This window comes from Acinonyx jubatus, chromosome D4 (genome assembly GCF_027475565.1).
Source record: "Acinonyx jubatus isolate Ajub_Pintada_27869175 chromosome D4, VMU_Ajub_asm_v1.0, whole genome shotgun sequence".
Lineage (NCBI taxonomy): Eukaryota > Metazoa > Chordata > Mammalia > Carnivora > Felidae > Acinonyx > Acinonyx jubatus.
The window spans coordinates 92,574,580-92,594,866 of NC_069391.1; the positions used below are offsets into that span (position 1 = coordinate 92,574,580).

The window sequence follows — 20,287 nt, forward strand, 5'->3', positions numbered from 1 at the left end:
TTCTGTGGGTGCTTAGTACATATATTTCTGAATAAACAGGGTCCAAAGAACTAAGCAGCTGAAGAGTCATTTGGGATTCCTGTGTTTCTGACACTTCAGACCTGATGGAAAATAGAAAAACCACCACACAGCATGATAAATAATCTAAATGTCACCTTCTCTTGATGCAGATTACATTTATACTTTCTCACTGCTACATAACAAGCCATCCCAGTAAAATTTATTTTGCTCACAAATTAGCAATTGTGTCAGGACTCTGTGGGGACTGCTCATCTCTACTCCATGTAGTGTCACTGGGATGGCTCAGCTGGGACCAGAGGATCCACTTCCAAGATGGCCCCACTCAGTGCCTGTCCCTGGGCCTCCTCACAGCATGGCATCGAGATTTCAGAAGCAGATGCTGCCAGTCTCTTACAGCATAGTCCAGAAACTGGATCAGTCATTTCCACTATATTCTACAGGTCAAACATACACAGAGCCCAGATAGAACCAAAGAGAGGGGATGTAGACCATCACCCGTCAGTGGAAGAAGTGTCAAAGAATTTGGCCATACTTAAATGTGTCACACCCTCCATCTTCAAAGCAGACAAATAAGTGACATCAAGTAGCCTTACCTACCCCTAATTCCTGCTCCCAAGATACAAACACTGTCAACAATTTTACGTGTCCTGATACTTACCTCCGTATCTCCAACGTGTTGATGCTATTATTTCTTGGTTTTCAGTGTTAGACACTATGCATTGACTTCTGCTCTAACAAGTGAGGATTCAACTCTGATCCAAGTAGTGTAATTTGTTTTTCTACAATCTTTTTTTCTACTTGTTCAACTTCTTTGTAGTCGAACTAGGAAGACTAAGACTTTCAGTCTTATACCTTCCAACAGTACCATAAGATGTTTTCTCAATCCAAGATTTAAATAATCAAACCTGTCACCCCACCTTTTTTCCTGGACACATTTATCTGGAAGCCTTCTTTCTGGCTCTAATCTCAACAGACAAGGTAGCAACTCGGCACATGCAAAACACAGGTTCCAAATACTTGTAGTTAATAAGCTGAGGAAGCACCTTACTGGAGTAGTTACTGGAGTAACCGGAGTTACTGACTGGAGTTAACCCTTTCAGCAAGGAAATTAAACCCCCTTACTCTAGTCCATGACACTTTTAGATGATAAGTAGACTACTAAATAAATGTTTACACAAACTATCAAAATGTTCTTAAACTTACCACGCTTTCTATACAGTCTCTGCCAGATCTTTTTTTTTTTTTCCTTTTATTCTTCTAATGGATACAATAAGCAGTTACATACAGAATTAGTCTGAATTTGTAAGGCCTAAAATTCCCTTCACAGCCTCTGGTGCCAAAGCCTGCTGTCTGCTGCCCTTTGCATGGCTCCACACTCCCTTTGGTTTTTAACCAGCGGATACAGAACGTGCCAGGCAGACCCACAGCAGTGATAATACATTATAAGTGAGCAGATGACAAAGCAAGTAAGCTTTGTTTTCATTACAGGAAACGTTAACACAGTACTAACTTTAAAGCGGGTTACCAGGCATTTCCACCCTTGTTTTGCGACCTGTTTCCCTGTGCCCGTTTAGCAGAACTTCTGCACTGAAACCAGAACTCTGGAAAAGGCGCACGCAGAGGCGGGCTCCTTGAGGTCCCCCTGACCGCTGACACCTCAGCCGCTCCCAGATACGACCTGGGCAGGCAGGAATCCGGGTACCCGGAGGCGTCAGCGTCGGGCCCAGGGTAAATGCACACCCCGGGCCCCGCATCCAGTGTACGTGTCAGCGAGCCTGGCGTGGGGCCCGGGACTGCAGTCTCGCCAGCCCCGGGGTGACCTGGCGGGGGTGTCCAAGACACGGACTCCTGCGGCGGTCACCCTCCACGACACTGGCTCCCGCGGGGGTCCCCAGCGACAAGGCCCCGAGGCCGCCGTCACCGCGCCCGAATTGCGAGTGGGGAAATGCACAGGCGTCCCGCGCACAGCCAGCTGAACCCTGACAAGCGGGTACACCTGTGTAAGACGCGCGGTCACCAGGCACAACATCAGTCCCCCCTCGCTGCCCCCTGTCCCAACCCCGGGCCCCACCATCAGGGTGCAATCACCACAGTGGCCCAAGGGGCTGGAGGCTTCCATTGTGCGGGGTCGCGCAGCCGCCTTCCCAGCGCGCACGCCGCGCACGCCCGAGTGGGCGTGGTCGGGGCCCGCGCGGCCAATCGGCGTCCTACTTGTTAGTGGGTGGCGGGCGGCGCGCGCTAATTGGCCGGTGTAGACCGGCGCTGTCAGAGCGTTGCATCACCTCTGGACGCCGGGCTGCGGCGTGGACGCGGCTCTTTCCGTGGCGCGCCTGCTCGCGGGCCCTTCAGGTACCCCCGCCCTGCCCGCAGGGTCGCCGCAGGTTACCCCGCCCTACCTGCGGGTTTGCCCAGGGTACCGTCGTCCTGCCCGCGGGGTCGCTCCACATACCGCGCTCTGCCCGTGGGATCGACCCTGGTTACCTTCCCATTCGCACCCCTCCCCCGCCCATCCTGCTTGTGGGGTCGCCCCAGGTATCCCCGTCTTACCCACGGGGTCGCCCAGAGTACCCTCGCTCTACCTTGCGGGGTCGCCCCAGGTACCCCTGTCCTGCCTGCGGGGTCGCCTCAGGGTACTCCTCCCCGCCGTCATCGCCCGCGGGGTCACCCCGGCTTATTCGTCTCTTTCCCCTGCCCACCGGCCTGCCTGCGGGGTCGCCCGGGTGCCCCCGCCTAGCCTGCTGGTCCCGTGGGGTGGTTGCGAGAAGTTGGTGTGGTCGTCGGCTAGGGAAATTCGGGGGGTGGGCGAGACGACGTGAGGAGCGGGGCGTTCGTAGGCACCGATCTAGTAGGCCCGCGGGGAGGAGAGTTTGCTGCCAGGGCCCTGGGGCTCGAGGGGAGTAAGCACGGCGTCCCGCAGTCTGGTAGTGCCCGGTGCTCCTGGGAGCGGGGAGAGGAAGGCCGTTTTCCGCGGGGTCGTCTGTAGCGGCGAGAAGGGGAGCGTGAGGAGCTGCGGTGGGTTTGCAGCCCTGAGGGTGAGCAGGAGCCGGAGGGGAGCGAGTCCGGAGTGTACGGTACAGTCCGAAAGTGCGTGCTCCTTCGGGGGGTGGGTCCCTGCGGTTCCTGCGTGAGGGACAGGTGCGAGGGGACCGGCCTCCAGTCTGAGGAGTTCGTGGTTCGCTTCTCGAAGGAAGTGGTGCTGGAACCGAGTCCGGAGGAAACTGGGTTTTTATTAGGGGATGCGAGTGAGGGCTGGTTTTAGCCTTCAGGTTTTGCAGGAGGATGAGGAGGGATGAAACCGGAGGCAAAGTAATTGAGGATTTCTAGTAGCGTCTTAAGTTTTGCAAAGTATCGGTAAAATGGCGGAGAGCTTGTTCTCTGTGTAAGTGATTGAAGAGTGGAGCACAGGGAAGCAAAGGGAGCCGATAGAGTGACGCCGACTGGCAGGGACGGTGGGATGGGATTTGCGGGCAGGAAGTAATAGTAGCTCACAAAGCGGACGTGTGATATCCAGTATTCCAGTGGGTGTTAAGTTAGCGTTGTGCGGTTTGTGACCTGTACTTTTCAGGTGACACGCTGGAGGTGTGAGGTCGAGTCACTTTTCTCATAGCTCACAAACCCAGCGGTGGCGCCACGACTGTCGTCGCGTGCAGGAGGGCCGACTGAAAAGGCAGGTGGGAGGAGGGTCGTGGGTGGAGACTGAGGATGCGGACCGCGTGATTGCTTCAGACGGACGGGTCGGAGCGCGTCCCACGTGCGAGGTCACGGGAACAGGGTCGGGGAGATGGGTCTGCAGGTGGCACGTGTGTGTGAACAGGGACCGGGAGACGCGTCTACAGGCGGCACATGTGTGGGAACAGGTGTGGGGGGGGGGGGGTCGGTGAGCGCCTTCGAGAGGAAAGCACATTAGTTAGTAAGCGGTGCTGGAGGCTGCGGACAGAGTAGCAGGAAAGCCGTGTCCGGGAGGCTCTGTGTAAAAGGGAAAGTCAGGAGGAGAGGTGGCATTTCGGGGGAAGGTGGCCTGCACTGCCCCCTTGAAAAGTCTGCACGGAATATTGGGGGGGGGGGGAGTCATTGGATTTAAGGTTAATACGAAAGTGGTATTTTCAGAGCTTCTTCCTTAGGAAGGTGGTATGTCAGGTACAGTGTTTATTTTTCTCTTTATTTTCAACGTTTTTGTGATAAAGTTAATACACACCAAAAAAGTGGGAGGAAGTAATAAATAGAAAAGTGTTCTTTCATGCCTTCCCCCTCCTAACCCTACTCCTCGATGGTGGCTGTAGGTTAGTTTGGTGGGCAGCCTTCTAAATTCAAATACAGAGTTACTTCCACATAGACTTTATTTACATGTGTGTATCTTTAAGTCTCTTGAAAATGCTGATGTACATAGTATAAATTACTAGAATGGTGATTTGCTTTGTTTCTCAACATTTGGCAGTATTTGGTATGATTACTTTTTTGAATGTTTATTTTTGAGAGAGAGTGAGAGGAGGAGGAGGGGCGGAGAGAGGGGGAACAGAGGATCTGAAGCAGCGAGCCTGATGGGGGACCCGAACTCAAAAACTGTGACATCCTGACTTGAGCCAAAGTCAGATGCTCAAGTGACTGAGACACGGGGGTGCCCCAAAATATGATTATTTTTAATGCCTGCTTGGTAGTGATGTACCATAATTAGTCACTTAATTACTCATGGGTATTTAAATTGTTTTCAGGGATTTATGGGAACAGTGCTTCAGTTAATATTTTTGTACATGTTTTGTGCATTTGTGTAAGTATATCTGGGGTATACGTTAATAGGATATGACCAAACTGAGAAAGGGCCAGAGTTAGACACACCTCTGGGATTAAATTTGACTTTAGTAACATACTGTGAAGACCTGGGAGGACAGAAAAAAGAACAGAAATAGACTTAGAGGTCTGATTCACAGAACTTTGGTGGCCAGTTGGATGTGGAGATTATGTGGTCCTATCAAGTGGGGGACTTAGAAATTTCAGGTAGTGATGGGAATGCACGCTGGTGCAGCCACTCTGGAAAACAGTATGGAGGCTCCTCAAAAATTAAAAATAGAACTACCCTACGACCCAGCAATTGCACTACTAGGCATTTATGCACAGGATACAGGTGTGCTGTTTTGAAGGGACACGTGCACCCCCATGTTTATAGCAGCACTATCGACAATAGCTAAAGTATGGAAAGAGCCCAAATGTCCATCGATGGATGAATGAAGAAGATGTGCTATGCACACACACACACACACACACACACACACACACAATGGAGTATTACTCGGCAGTCAAAAAGAATGAAATCTTGCCATTTGCAACTACGTGGATGGAACTGGAGGGTATTATGCTAAGTGAAATTAGTCAGAGAAAGACAAAAACCATATGACTTCACTCATATGAGGACTTTAAGAGACAAAACAGATGAACAGAAGGGAAGGGAAACAAAATAATATAAAAACAGAGAGGGGGACAAAACAGAAGAGACTCAAATATGGAGAACAAACTGAGGGTTACTGGAGGGGTTGTGGGAGGGGGATGGGCTAAATGGGTCAGGGGCATTAAGGAATCTACTCCTGAAATCATTGTTGCACTATATGCTAACTAATTTGGATGTAAATTTTAAAAAATAAAAAATAAAATTAAAAAATATTCAGGTAGCGGGAGGGAACAGTGGGACTACTCGTGCATTCGAATTAAAGACTGGAGCAGGCGTGGCAAGGAAGAGCATGATGTTTATTTTAAACAAATATTTTTGTGTGAATTTCTAAGATCTATTGAAGTAAACATCAGTAAAGGTCAAGGAGGGTATATAGACGTTTCTGAACAGGAAGTTGCCACTAAAGAGGTCTGAGAGAGTCTGGAATACAGAAGATTGGAGGGCAAGGGTTATATGGTCAGAGAGAGGAAGAGGATATTCCTTCCCTTAGCATGACCTGGTGATGAATTTCCCCTCCTCTTTCTGCTCCCCACACCCCAGGCCCTGTGGTTACTGGATGCTGTTTGCAGGTACAGCTCTCCAGTGGATGTGAGGGGCCACAGCAATCCTGTGATTTATGCATGGGGGCTGTTTCTCCTCAGCAGCCACCATAGCCCGGTCACTGATACATGGCTCTTCGTGGCTAACCAGTGCCATTACCTTGAGTCGAAGCTCCCAAGAAAGTTTTATAAAAGTTAGGAGAATTTTCACAGGAATCTTAAATATTATTTTCTCAAAAAAATAAAATAAAAAACTTCAGATAGATGTTCCTGAATAATGGTTAAAACAGTTCAAGAGTAGTGACTCAAACTTTGATGTGCAGGTTAATCCCCTGGGATCTTGTTAAAATGCAAGTTCCGACTCCTCCCACCAAGGTGGGGCTGGCAAGTCTGCCGTATTCAGCTCCCATAGATGCTGGTGATTATAGAAGCAGCCTTGAGGAGCATTAGAAGTGACAGAAATTAATGTGTTGGCTAGACATCTGTTAATCTTCAGATGTAACCCCTTAAGTTTCAGTTGGCCTCTAATAAGGTAGTCCTGAACCAGCAGGACCCCTAATAAATCAAGAAGTGCACAGACACCCTTTCTATCCATGAAAGGCCAGACTAGTAACAAGATCCAAAGATCCAAACTGCCATCCAACTTCGATTTAATACCGTTTAATGGCACACCTCATCAGAAATGGATGCTTGGATTCATTAAATGGCCCACCTGTTCTTTCCTTATTTTTTTCCTATATAAAACTCAAACACAGCATTGCATCTCAAAAATAAATGAGGGACACCTGGGTGGCACAGTCACTTAAGCATCCCACTCTTGATTTTGGCTCAGGTCATGATGTGATGGTCCCTCAGCCCCGCATCAGTCTCTGATGGTTGGGATTCTCTCCCTCCCCCTCTGTCCCTCTCCCACATGCGCTCACTCTCAAAATAAATAAATATTTTTTAAAAATAAATGGAGACACCTGGGTGGCTCAGTTGGTTAAATGTCTGACTCTTGATCTCAGCTCAGGTCAGCATCTCATGGTTTGAGTTCAAGCCCCGAGTAGTGCAGAGCCTGCTTGGGATTCTCTGTCTCCCTTTCTCTCTGCTCTCTCACTCTCACTCTCACTCTCACTCTCACTCACACAGTAAATAACATTTTTAAACATTTTAAAAGTGTTTGTGCTTTAGCAACTAACATGAAGAATATAAAAAGACAACCCCCAGGGTGAAGAAGATATTTGCAGATTCTATAATAAGGGACTTGTATCTAAAATATATAAAGAACTCTTAGAGCTCAACAATTAAAAGAACTCATCTTAAATATTGGACAAAGGATGAATGGAAATTTCTCCAAATAAGATACAAATATTGCCCATAAGCACATGAAAATGTGCTCAACTAATCATTAGGGAAATGCAAATCAAACCCATAATGAGATACTACTTCATATCCATTAGGATTTCCTATAATCCAAAAATGGACAATAAGGAGTGAGGATGTAGAAAACCTGGAATACTTATTCACTCCTGGGAGAACATAAAATGAGGCAGCAGCTTTAGAAAACTTTTTGGTAGTTTCCCAGAAGTTAAACACAGTTACCATATGATCCAGCAATTCTACTACTGGATATATTTACCCAAGAGAACTGAAAACATATGCCCACATGATAACTTACAGATGAATGTTCATAGCAGGATTGCTCATATTAGCCAAAAATTGGAAACATCCCTAATGTCCATGAATTAATGAATGGATAAACTGTGACATACCGATACAATGAAATATTTACTCGGCCATCAAAAGTAATGAAGTTTGAAGATGTGTTACAGCATGGATGAACTTTGAAAACAATTCTCAGGGGGTGCCTGGATGGCTCAGTTGGTTAAGCGTCCGACTTTGGCTCAGGTCATTATCTCATGGTCCGTGGGTTCAAGCCCTGTGTCAGGCTCTGTGCTGACAGTTCAGAGCTTGGAGCCTGTTTTGGGTGCTGTGTCTCCCTCCCTCTCTGACCCTCCTCCATTCATGCTCTGCCTCTGTCTCAAAAATAAATAAACATTAAAAAAAAAAAAAAAAAAAACCACAATTCTCAGAAGCCAGACACATGATTCCATTTATATGAAATGTCCTGAATAGGAAAACTCATAGGACAGGAAGCAGGTTAATGGTTGCCAAGGGGCTGAGAAGGAGGGAATGGAGAGTGACTACTAACGTCTACAGGTTTTTGCAAGGGGCGGGTGGTAATGAAGTTGTTCTGGAATTAGACATGCTGATGGTTGCACAACCTGTGAATATGCTACAGACCACTGAATTGTATACTTTAAAAGGGTGAACTTTAATTTTAGAAAGCTATAATGTTTTTTTAAGTGTCATGTAGTGTGATGAATAGTAATATGTATATACATTTTAATATATGCTACTCTTTTTCCTAGAATTCTCTGTTGAGAAAAAAAATTTTAATTTCTCTTGCAGCAACAAAATGGTTCAGCAAGTTCCAGAAAACATCAATTTTCCTGCTGAAGAAGAAAAAATCTTGCAGTTCTGGTCCGAATTTAATTGTTTTCAGGAATGCTTAAAGCAGTCAAAACACAAGCCAAAGTATGTGAATTTCTTTGGTAGAGTCCTTAAGAGTAGTCATTTTTTTAGACTGAGTTCCATGAAAGCAGAAACTCTTCATTCATCTTTGTGTTCCAGTCTCCTAGCTCTATATATAGTGGGTGCTTTCAGCAGTAGGTACACAGTGAGTGGATGAGTTTTTAAATATCAGGGTAGATTCCGTTTCTTTAAGAGGTTTTCTAAATAGAGTTTATGTGTCACCCTCTTCCTTTCCACTTTTCTCATTATTACCACCTTCATTTAAACACTTAGTCTTAGCTTCCTGTTGGAGTATTTCCTGCCTCTAGTCCCCATTCACCTGAAAACCAGTCCTTTCTTTACTGTTTTCATCTATCTATCTATCTACAGTCTATCTACTGTATTCAAAAACTTTATGCGATAGATGTTGCCCTGTTTTACTGATGAGGTAAATCAGGATTGGGATGAATGACTTGCCTTATGTCATGGCTAATAAACGAAGTGTGGATAGTCTGATGGAGGTCACTCAGCTCCACCGTAACTAGTTTTTATGAAGGCAGGACTTGCAGTAAATCTCTAACCATGCATGTCTGTGAATTTTCTGGTCTTGCCGCTTCTCCCTGAGGATTCTATTGTGATAGGACCTATCTATACAAAAATGTCCTAAATTTTTGCTGTCTTAAAGTAACAATACATTTTTATTACCTCTGTTAGATTTACGTTCTATGATGGGCCTCCTTTTGCAACTGGACTGCCTCACTATGGACATATACTTGCAGGGACAATTAAAGATATAGTTACCAGATATGCTCACCAGAGTGGGTTTCACGTTGACAGAAGGTTTGGATGGGATTGTCACGGCTTACCTGTGGTATGTTTGAGTCACCAGCCTTATAATGTTCTGATTTTTTAATAAGCATTGGATTTCATCATATAATATGTTCAAGTATGATGAATTTTTCCTATAATGTACTTTGTTTCTACAGTGCCATTTGTAGTTCATCTTCTCTGTAGATTTTTGAGACTTAGTATTTTTTAAAACTGTTTTATGTTCTACAGTTGCTGACTTGAATCTGTTTCATAGGCAGGGATGTTAATAATCTTGTCACAAATTTTCAGGAATATGAAATTGATAAGACACTGGGGATCAGAGGACCAGAGGATGTAGCCAAAATGGGGATCGTAGAGTATAACAATCAGTGCCGCGCAATTGTGATGAGATATTCCACTGAGTGGAAGGTATGTTGGGTTGTTTTCAGTAGAATGAACAAAAACTTTAATTTTTAAATGGGAGTTAATATGGTTTATGCTCCTTTTGTGCTTTTTATGAGATGCGTCCAAAAGTATGGCTATCTGTGTAAGGTTGTGACATAAGAAGGTTGATCGTTCTCTCCAAAGAAGTATTTAGCTTCCACATACAAGCCTATTAAGCTGTCAGCCTAAACTGAGCCCTCTTTTTTCTGGTTTCTGGGTGCTCGATTGGTCTTCCATATTTAATCTCCTACCTGCTTACTGTGTATGACAGGAATTGGGCTGTCCTAGTGCATAGATTAACTTGAATGTTGCAGTAAAAAAAATTCAGATGTTAAAAACAATGCAAATTTGGACTCATTGTTATATTAATTTGACTCCCATCCTACCATTGCTTCTGTTAGTAAGTCCTGTGAAGGGCTAGCAGAGTTCCTGCCTCTCTCATTCTTTCTCAAGGGCTGAGGAGCAGAGGTCCTCAGCTCCCCCTCCTCCCTGGCTCTCCAGCTAGTGGTCTGTGTAACTTAAAAATATGTCTGACTTGTATTTTTTCCATCTCACCATCTTACCACTTTGACTTCTTAAACTTGCTCTTGTTCCGAATTCCCTATTCCATATCAATCTTCAGAGCTTCACACATGATGCTCGTGAACAAATCAGATGCCAAACCCTGTCAGGTTTTTTTTGCTCAGTGTCTCTTGTCTGGTCATTTCATTCCTACAGCCCCTCTCTGGTCTCCCTCCCACCTTCCCCTTCATTTCTGTAACCATCTCCTAATTGGTCTATTGTGCCCTTCCCTGCTCAGCATTTTGAGTAGCTTCTCTTGATTGGTGAATAAAATCTGATTTCATCACCCTGAAAATTAAACCTCCTCTGTTTTCTCCTACCCTAACTTTTTTACTTTTTAATTAAAAGTTTTTTTTAATGTGTATTTGTTTTTGAGAGAGAGACAGAGCTTGAGGGAGGGAGGAGCAAGAGAGAGAGGGAGACACCGAATCCAAAGTAGGCTCCAGGCTTTGAGATGTCAGCACAGAGCCTAACACAGGGCTTGAACCCATGATCCGTGAGGTCATGACCTGAGCTGAGTCGGACGCTTAACCAAATTAGCTGCCCAGGCACCCCTGTTTTTTAATTTTGTAATTTTTTTTATTAAAAATCAGTTTTTTAACCTAACTTTATTCAGTCAAACTTTCTTGCTTCGTTGCCAGAAGGGAAAAATCTAATGAGTATAATATGCATGTAACTTTCTTTACCTTAAAAAAATTTTTTTTTAACATTTCATTTTTGAGTAATTCAGACTTACCAAAAAATTGCAAAAACAGTTATGAAGAATTCATACTCTTCTCTACTTCTCAAATTCCAACACTTTCAATAATCCTAATGTAATTATCGAAAGCAAGAAATTAACACTGATAAAATATAATAGACCTTTTTCAAATTTAACTGGTTGTTCTATTAATTATTACTGATCCAGGATCCTGTCTAGGAATACACATTGCTTTTAGTTGTCATACCTCCTTATTCTCCTTAAGCTGGAAGATTCCCTCTGTCTTTGTCTTTCATGACCATGTCACTTTTTAAAAAAAAACTTTTTAAAAGTTTATTTATGTATTTAATCTCTATACCCACTGTGGGGCTGCAACTCATGACCCCAGCATCAAGAGTTGCATGCTCTACCAACTAAGCCAGACAGGCACCCCAGCCTTGTCACTTTTAAAGAGTATAGACTGATTATTTTGCAGAAAGTCCCCCAAAGTCTGATGTTTTCCCATGATTAAGTTTAGGTTATGTATACATTTTTGACAAGAATGCTCAGAAGTGACATCATGCCCTTCTCGGTCTGTCATTGTCAGGAGGCCTGTGATGCTGATATGATGTCTCATTGGTGACATTAATTTTGTTCACTAAGGTAATACAGGTCAGGTTTTTCTGTTGTTAATTTGTAACTTTTCCTTTATAATTAGGTATGCTGTGGGGAGATCTTGCAAATATCCTGTTTCTTATACTTTTGCTTAGGAATTTTAGCGTCCATTGATGATTCTTGCCAGCAGCAATTACACCTGAGGTATTTGCCAAATGGTAGTTTGGGTAGACTTGTATAAAAGAGTATTAATATTTATAAATAATATCATCTGCAGATAGGATGAATGTCAAGAAAACTGGTTCTTAACCTTACATAGATTTACTTGAAACATTGGTTGTTCTGTTTTTCCAAAATCACTGGACGTGGTGATGATAGAAATATAACATTGAAGTGCAGTAAAAAATATCATTGTCTAATAACTCTAATGTTCGTATTTTTAGTCTACTGTTACCAGACTTGGCCGATGGATTGACTTTGACAATGACTACAAAACTCTGTACCCACAATTCATGGAATCTGTCTGGTAGGTTTATTTGAAATTGTAAATATAATGAATATTCTGTTTATTGCTTAGTGGAGAGATTATGTACCATGAATCAGTTTTTCAGATTCGTCTAATTATTTATCTAAAATCTTTGGGATGGATTTGTTTTTGTTTTTAAAGCTTTATTATTTTATTTTATTTTTTTAGAGCACTTTTAGGTTCACAGCAAAATTGAGAGGAAAGCACAAAGATTTCCTGAATTCCCTGTGCCCCCAAACATGCACAGCCTCCCTTTTATCAACGTCCCCGCCAGAGGTGATAACATTTGTTACCACTAATGAACATACACTGACACATCATAATCATCATAATCACCCAGAGTTGGTAGTTTAGGGTTTACTCTTGGTGGACATTGTAGCCATTAATCATACAGAGGATTTTCACTGCCCTAAAAATCCTGTGCACCAACTGTTTATCTCTCTCATCCCAGATTGTTTTTAAATTCAGTAAATTTTGGATTCTACTAAAGTAATAGGATATGCATATATTCTGTGGTATATAATGGTTCCAGCAATTTGAACAGCAATTTGTAAGCAAATACGTTAGTATTTTTCATCAGAACACATAATTGTTCATGCTAATCAGGTAAAGAATATAAATGGCCTAATGTCAGTTAAAGGTTTTTGCCAAATTAGTACCAAATTTAGGGAAAATTAAGTTTCAGAAGTGTTTTTTTTTTTTGTCTTTGTTTTTTAAATAATGAAGTTTAAGAGATTATGTATTTTGAATTTTATATTGAGACAAGTTGTATAGTGCAATCACTTGTATAGCTGTTTCAAAATGAATGCTCCTTTTTTTTTTTTTCATCACTGTTACAAAACAACTGTTGTGATGCCAAAGTCTTACTTTGAACCTCAGGATAGATAGTACCAAGAATCATTGCATATCGTTAATGGGCAAAGAAGCACCATTATGATGATTGCAGAGTGCTCTATGTACATACTGCAGGCCTTGAGAAAGTCTTAACTTTTGTTAAATTATACAGAATGACAGTGAGTTGCAAAGCTGTTTTGTACAGTGCACTTTCTTTGTGCTGTATTGTAGGCGCACATGGCTCTTACTGCCTTCCTGTCTACCTGCTTGCATTTCTCTTAGACAAGATCTGTTGTACATGCTTGGCCCAAGTCCTTTGCCTTTGAAGAGCTAGATGCTTTGGGGCAGTTTTCAGACCCTCTGACTCTGATAAGCCCCTGTGGACACATCCCCAGGCCTGTATACCCAAAGTTGGAAGCTTATAAGTTTTCTCTGACAGGCTGGAGACTTTGGAGAGGGGCCTTCCTGGTCACCGAGCATCTAGAATTCTCATGATTAGAGAAGCATCTAAGAACCAGGATTTGTGTTAAACACCTGAAAAAAAAAGGTCTATTAATGCTCTGGATTACGGTTGTTGAACACTTAAATGTGGCTAATAATAAGGAGCCAAGAATACACAGTGGAGAACAGACAGTCTCTTCAATAAATGGTGCTGGGAAAGCTGGAAAGCCAGATGCAAAAGAATGTTTCTAGTCTGGTGTCTTACATCATACACGAAAATTAAATCAAATGGAATAAAGATTTGAATGTAAGACCTGAAACCATAAAATTCCTAGAGGAAAACAGGCAATAAGCTCCTTGACATCTGTCTTAGCAATGATTTTTTTTTTTAGATATGATTCCAAAAGAATGGTAGCAAAAGCAAAAATCAACAAATGGGGTTACATAAAACTAAAGAGTTTCTGCACAGCAAAAGAAGCTATCAACAGTCAGGGCGCCTGGGTGTCTCAGTCAGTTTGCCTCAGTCAAAGCGTCTGACTTTGGCTCAGGTCATGATCTCACAGTTTGTGGGTTCAAGCCCCACATCAGGCTCTGTGCTGACAGCTCAGAGCCTGGAGCCTGCTTTGAATTCTGTCTCCATCTCTGCCCTTCCCTGGCTCACGCTCTGTCTCTCTCTCTCAAAAATAAGTGAACATTAGAAAAAAAAAAAAAGCCATCAACAAAATGAAATGACAACCTATTGAATGGGAGAAAATATTTGTAAATTGTTTATCTGGTAAAGGGATTAATATCCAAAATATGTAAAGAACTCCTACAACTCAGGAGCAAAAGAAAATCTGATTTAAAAATGTGCAGGGGCACCTGGGTGGCTCAGTCAGTTGAGCATCTGACTGGCTCAGGTCATGATCTCACAGTTCGTGGGTTCGCGCCCCGCATCAGGCTGTGTGCTGACAGCTCGGAGCCTGGAGCCTGTTTTGGATTCTGTGTCTTCCTCTCTCTCTGCCCCTCCCCCACTTGCGCTCTTTCTCCCTCTGTCTCAAAAATAAACATTAAAAAAAAAAAAAAGGAAAAAAAATGTGCAGAAGATCTGAAGACACATTTTTTCCCCAAAGAAGACATGCAGATGCCAACAGACCTGAAAAGATACTCAGCATCACTCATCATCTGGAAAATACAAATCAGAGCCATAATGAGATACAACCTTATCCCTGTCAGAATGGCTAGTATCCAGAAGACAAGACATAACAAATGTCAGCCAAAATATGGAGAAAAGGGAATCTTCGTGCATTGTTTGTGGAAATGTAGATTGGTATGGATAGAATGGAAAACAGTATGGAGTGTCCTCAAAAAAATAAGAATAGAATACCACATGATGCAGCAATTCTACTTCTGAGTATCCAAGAAAGAAAGAAAAAATGTTAATTCAAAAGAGATATGTGTCCTTATGTTCATCACATTATTTATAGTAGCCAAGGTATGGAGTTAACCTACATGTCCATTGATTGATAGGAGATAAAAAAGATGTGAGGTGTGTGTGTGTGTGTGTGTGTGTGTGTGTGTGTGTGTGAAAAATAGAATATTACCCAACCATAAAAAAAGAGTAAATCTTGCCATTTGTGACAACATGGAAGGACCTTGAGGGTATTATGCTAAGTGACATAAGTCAGAAAGACAAATACCATATGATTTCACTTAGATGTAGAATCTAGAAAAACAAAACTCACAGACACAGAACAAAATGGTGTTTGCCAGAGGGAAGAGGGGTTGCAATGTGTGTAAAGTGGGTCAAGAGATACAAACTTCCAGTTATAAAATAAATAAATCATGGAGATGTAACATACAGCATGATGATTATCGTCAGTGATACTATAGTGCATATTTAAAAGTTGCCCAAATGATAAATACTAAAAGTTCTTATCATAAGAAAAATAAAATTGTTGCAGCCTTAGTGGTGGATGGTAACTGGATTTACTGTGATTCTGCAGTGTGTATAAAAAGTCTGAATATAATATTACATGTAAATTATGACTCAATAAAAAAGATGAATAAACTTGGGAAATTTGATACAAAACATCACTTTTTAATTTTTATTTAAAGCCAAGCAGTACCATGAAAAAATATGCAGTTTTTCATAGAAATGTACTTCAGCAAATGAAAAAGAATTTAACTCATTTATTATACTAAACACATAGGAATTGGATTATAAAAACTGTACGTAAAGGCAGTATTAAGGGTTCCCACCAGTGCATCCTGACGTCCAAGTGGGACAGGTGAGTAGTTGCCACAGGAGACCCAGGAATAACTGTTACCAATGACATTTCAGCATTTTGGTGCATTTGGCTTAAAACAACATGGGTAAGTGTTTAATAAAAGTTTTTGCCCAACTGTAGGAGAGATATCCTAATCCCAATGGTTTATTCTTTTTAAATTGCTTTGTAAAACTATCCGTGATGGTACAATCTAAGCAATATACCAGGAAACTATTAAAAGCAACTACTCTGAAATCCCAAGCATAGTTAAATATTGGTGAATGTCTGCTTTTTCAGCATCTGAAAAATGTAGGTGTGTATATGGATATGTATAGTTTTACACAACTAGTACCTCATTGTACAATATGGTATCGCTTCCCACTCAGCATCAAGTCATGAACATCTTTTCATGTAAACAGATACTAGCACTTTTAATGGCTGCGTAATGTCTCAGACTGACTACTCTTGTAATTTACCAGCTAGTCCCCAGTTGAGAACCGTGATATTTCGACTGGCTGATAGAAACTCTGTAGACAGACTGGTGTAAATGTTTGAGTTTGGGGAGACAGGATTTTGGTTGGGTAATTATTGTAAAACTGTTTGCTTGCTAGGTGGGTCTTCAAACAGCTCTATGATAAGGGCCTTGTGTACAGAGGTGTGAAAGTCATGCCCTTCTCCACCGCATGCAACACTCCACTCTCCAACTTCGAGTCTCACCAGAACTACAAGGTGAGTGTGATGTCATTGGGCATTAACTTATGCACACAGAGGTTAACCATTGTGATCACGGTAACCAGGCCCCGCGTGGAATGTCAGCGTGGGGAGTCCGTCAGTTTGACCGTTTCTTACTGAGTGCTGGGAATGTTACCAGTTGCTAAACTGAGGCTCTATTAAGATTAAAAATGAGGCATTTTTCCTCATGAGATTTGTGAATGGTGTGTCTTCATGCGATAGCTTCTTGTTTTGACCATAGTTTTGAGCCTCTTGGCTTAACCAGTGCAGCTCTCCCTCTTTCCCTTCAGTCACTGATTTTGGAAGAGTTATTGATTGGCATGATGACGCCTCGTCTGGGACCTGGTAGCATTTGTTCATTTGTTAAAAGTATTTGGAACCAAATCTGATTTGTGATTGGTTGACAGTGTTATATTTCTGATGAACAGAACAACAGCTGTCACTGCTGCGAAGGGAGAGTTGAGATGAGTGTGATGTCACCAGAGTACACTCCGTGCTTTACCTTGTCTAGACAGACCGTAAAGGCAGGCAGTCTTCTGAAACGTGAAGTATCAGTTCTCATGTGTGTATTCAAGAGATGTTTCCTTTCTGAGGCTTTAACCCTCTTTGCTTTTAAAGGACATTAATTTGTTTGAAAATTAGGTCATTAAAGCTTTATTTCAAAGGCACTTTTTATCTTACAGAATGCTTTCACACATCTCATTTGATCTTTGCAAATCCTCGTGAGGTGGCCATGATGAGTCCTGTCGTCTCCTAAATACCCTTCTATGATAGTGCTCACGTTGTGTCATATTTTTTAGATAAAATATTTTAAGCACATAAAAATTTAGAGGATAATACACTAAGCACTTGGGTATCAAAGGCATAACTTTGTCAAACCTTAACATATTGCTGTGTTTGCTTACTTTTGAAAGATACTTTAGCTTGGAGAATTTCCAGCACACACAAAAGTAGACAAAATAATGAAATTAACTCCCGTGTGCCTGTCACACATCCCCAGTACCTGTTAGCTGTGGCCAGTCCTGCCCCAGCAGCACACACACCACTCACTTCTCCCAGGCCCTATTTCAAAGCAGATCTCAGACACGTCATTTTACCAATAAACAATCCATTATGTATCTTTAAGACATAAGAAATGGTTATTATTTTAACATTACCATGATAACATTATCACATTTTCAAAAGTAATCAGTCATCCTGAATATGAAATATCCTAACGATCTAATACCTGGATATCATCAGTGTTTATATTTCTGTTTCTCAAATACCATGCCTTTTTTTTTCTCTGTTCCTTTTTGTTTTGTCTTGAATCAGGACCTAAGGAAGGTTTGTACGTGGTGGTAGTTGTGTTCTAGATCTGCTTTCATCTGCAGCTCTTCGTTCCGCTTTTCTTTTCCCTTCTTCCCCCCCTTGCAAATTATTGTTTAGGAAATAGGTTTTATCTTGCAGAGTTTCATACAATGAGTTTTGCCGATTATGTCTCCATGGTCTAATTTAGACCACATCCTCTGTATTTTGTAGAAATTGGTACTTCATCTTGTGTTTATGTCCTTCAGCATGTATGTCATTGAGAGGTCACTGGTTTTTTTGATGATGGTATTCATTTGTATCTGGTTGTTCTCACTCAGTATTGTGTTTATAACAGTCCTTCATGTTTGTAGTTGTGGATCTTTTGTTGTAGTTTCTGTGCAAATAAATGGTCCACAATTTATGTATTTACATCACCTTTCTCTTTTCCATTTCCTTCTTACAACCTGATAGGTAACCACTGTGCTGAATTCGATGTTTCTTTCCATACATATTTTAATACTTTTGCTATCTCCCTAAATGTTCGTAAACAGTATATAGCATTCTTATGCTTACCTTTTTTCTTTTTCAGATTTTTAAGTTTATTTATTTATTGAGACAGAATGCAAGCAGAGTAGAAACAGAGAGGGAGAGAGAAAGAATCCTAAGCAGGCTCCACACTGTTAGTGCAGAGCCCAATGTGGGGCTCGAACCCACAAAGTGCGAGATCATGACCTGAGCTGAGACTAAGAGTCTGTCACCTAACCGACTGAGCCACCCAGGCGACCCTTAGGCTTATCTCTAATCTCATACACTGTACTTACCCTGCACCTTGACTTTCTTTGGAAACATTAAGTTTTAAAGATGCATCTTGATACACGTAGCTTTAAGTTAATTTGTAACTGCTGTATAGTGTTTCATATAACAAATAGATTGCAAGATATTAATCCTTTTGATAGACATCTGAGTTGTTTTGAAGGGTATAGCCCTTTTTCTTTAATGTTTATTTATTTTGAGATACAGCGAGTGTGAGTGGGGGAGGGGCAGAGAGAGAGAGAGAGAGAGAGAGAGAGAGAGAGAGAGAATCCCAAGTAGGTTCCTCACTGTCAGCACAGAGCCTGATGTGGGGGTTGATCCCACAAACTGTGAGATCATAACCTGAGCCAAGATCAAGAGTGAGACGTTTAACTGACTGAGCCACCCAAGCTTCCCAGCCCTTTTTTTTTAATGGCAGCAAACAATGTTGCTAAGAACATTTTCTAATATAAATCCTTGTGTACTTACGCTGGAGTTTTCTTTGGCTTCTAGATTTCTACATATTAGATCCCCATAATAGCTTGTGAGCTCCTAGAGCTTTTATAGGGTGTATTCTTCTGTAAGTAAACAAGTACTTTCTCTTGGGATGAGCAGATTGTGCTGAAGTAAGCTGAATTACAGGAGAGTGTACTTCTGCCTGTTCCAAAAGGTAAACCGTTGTGGTGTAGAAAAGTATTTGTTTTTTTATCTTTAAAGTTTTAGACACTGTACTATATATGAATGAATTGTACACTACAATCTCTTTGTGTCTGGCCTCTCTTGTTCAAGATTATGTTTGTGAAAAGACATCTATGTTGTGTGTAGTAGATCATTATTTAATTTACCCATTGTACCACTGGTGAGCATTTAGGTAATGTCCAGTTTGGGGCTGTTACAGTAGTGCTACTGTGAACATTCTGGAGGTTGTCTTTGGGGAGCATATATACACACATCTTTTCTGTTGATTACATACCCAGGAGTGGAATTGCTGAATCGTAGGCTGTACCTACTATATTCAGCTCTCGTATGGGGGTTGGCAAACTGTGAGGTGCCAGATAGTATTCTAGGCCTGTGGGCTGGATGGCCTCTCACACAAGTACTCAGCTCTGTCAAAACCATTCCTAGCCCTTGGGTTGTAAGAGGTGACAGGCAGACTTGGCCTGTGCCTTGTGGTTTGCCGCCTCCTACTCTAAGAGGTACCAGCGACTCCTCCAGCGTGTACTACAGCATTCTTGCCAGCACTTAGCATGTTATGTCTTTTGTCTTGGCCATTCTATGGTCTATTTTTGTTTTTAACGTTTGACATAATTTTTGGACTTACTGGAAAGGTTACAAGAATTCTCATTTCTCTTTCAGTGGTGGTCACCCTGTCACCATGTTTACATCATCTTTCTCTTCCTAGGGTGAGGGGTAAGATGGGGACCCTCTGAGAGTAGGTGGCAGGCATGATGTACCTTTTCCTCTAAAGACTTCAGTACATATTTCTGAAAATCCATATTCTTCTCTTAGGTAATTGAAATTAGGGAATTGATCTTGATAAAATACCATCTAATCTGTTGGTTGATTGTGTTAATGCTTCCCTTAATGTCCTTTTCAGCAAAAGAGAATCATAGGTTATGTGTTTTGTTTGGTCGCTGTGCTTCCAGCCTTCCTGGAACAGTTGTTCCTTGGTCTCTTTTTGATGACACTGACATTTCGGGAGTTCGGGCTGGTACTTTTTTCAGGTTTGTCTAGTGGTTAGTATGTGAATAAGGTGAA

General features: G+C 42.0%; 1 protein-coding gene and 1 non-coding gene across 4 annotated transcripts in view; both read left to right on the forward strand.

Moving 5' to 3' along the window:
- The first annotated feature begins 2,238 nt into the window (after positions 1-2,238).
- The window catches only part of IARS1 (isoleucyl-tRNA synthetase 1), a 67,310-nt gene continuing 49,261 nt past the window's right edge, over positions 2,239-20,287 (forward strand). Inside the window, exons 1-6 of one of the 3 annotated variants that reach the window (XM_027041280.2) lie at positions 2,239-2,370; positions 8,455-8,580; positions 9,271-9,427; positions 9,676-9,795; positions 12,109-12,191; positions 16,327-16,444. In XM_027041280.2, the coding sequence (XP_026897081.2) occupies positions 8,462-8,580; positions 9,271-9,427; positions 9,676-9,795; positions 12,109-12,191; positions 16,327-16,444 (597 nt within the window). In that variant the 5' untranslated portion in view covers positions 2,239-2,370; positions 8,455-8,461. Of the gene's footprint in view, positions 2,371-3,628; positions 3,693-8,454; positions 8,581-9,270; positions 9,428-9,675; positions 9,796-12,108; positions 12,192-16,326; positions 16,445-20,287 lie in introns of those variants that run through there. The other 2 variants (XM_027041300.2, XM_027041282.2) reach the window with 2 other exon arrangements.
- On the forward strand, positions 6,002-6,133 carry LOC113594324 (small nucleolar RNA SNORA84). Its single transcript, XR_003414687.1, has one exon. It is a non-coding gene; the product is annotated as a small nucleolar RNA SNORA84 (small nucleolar RNA).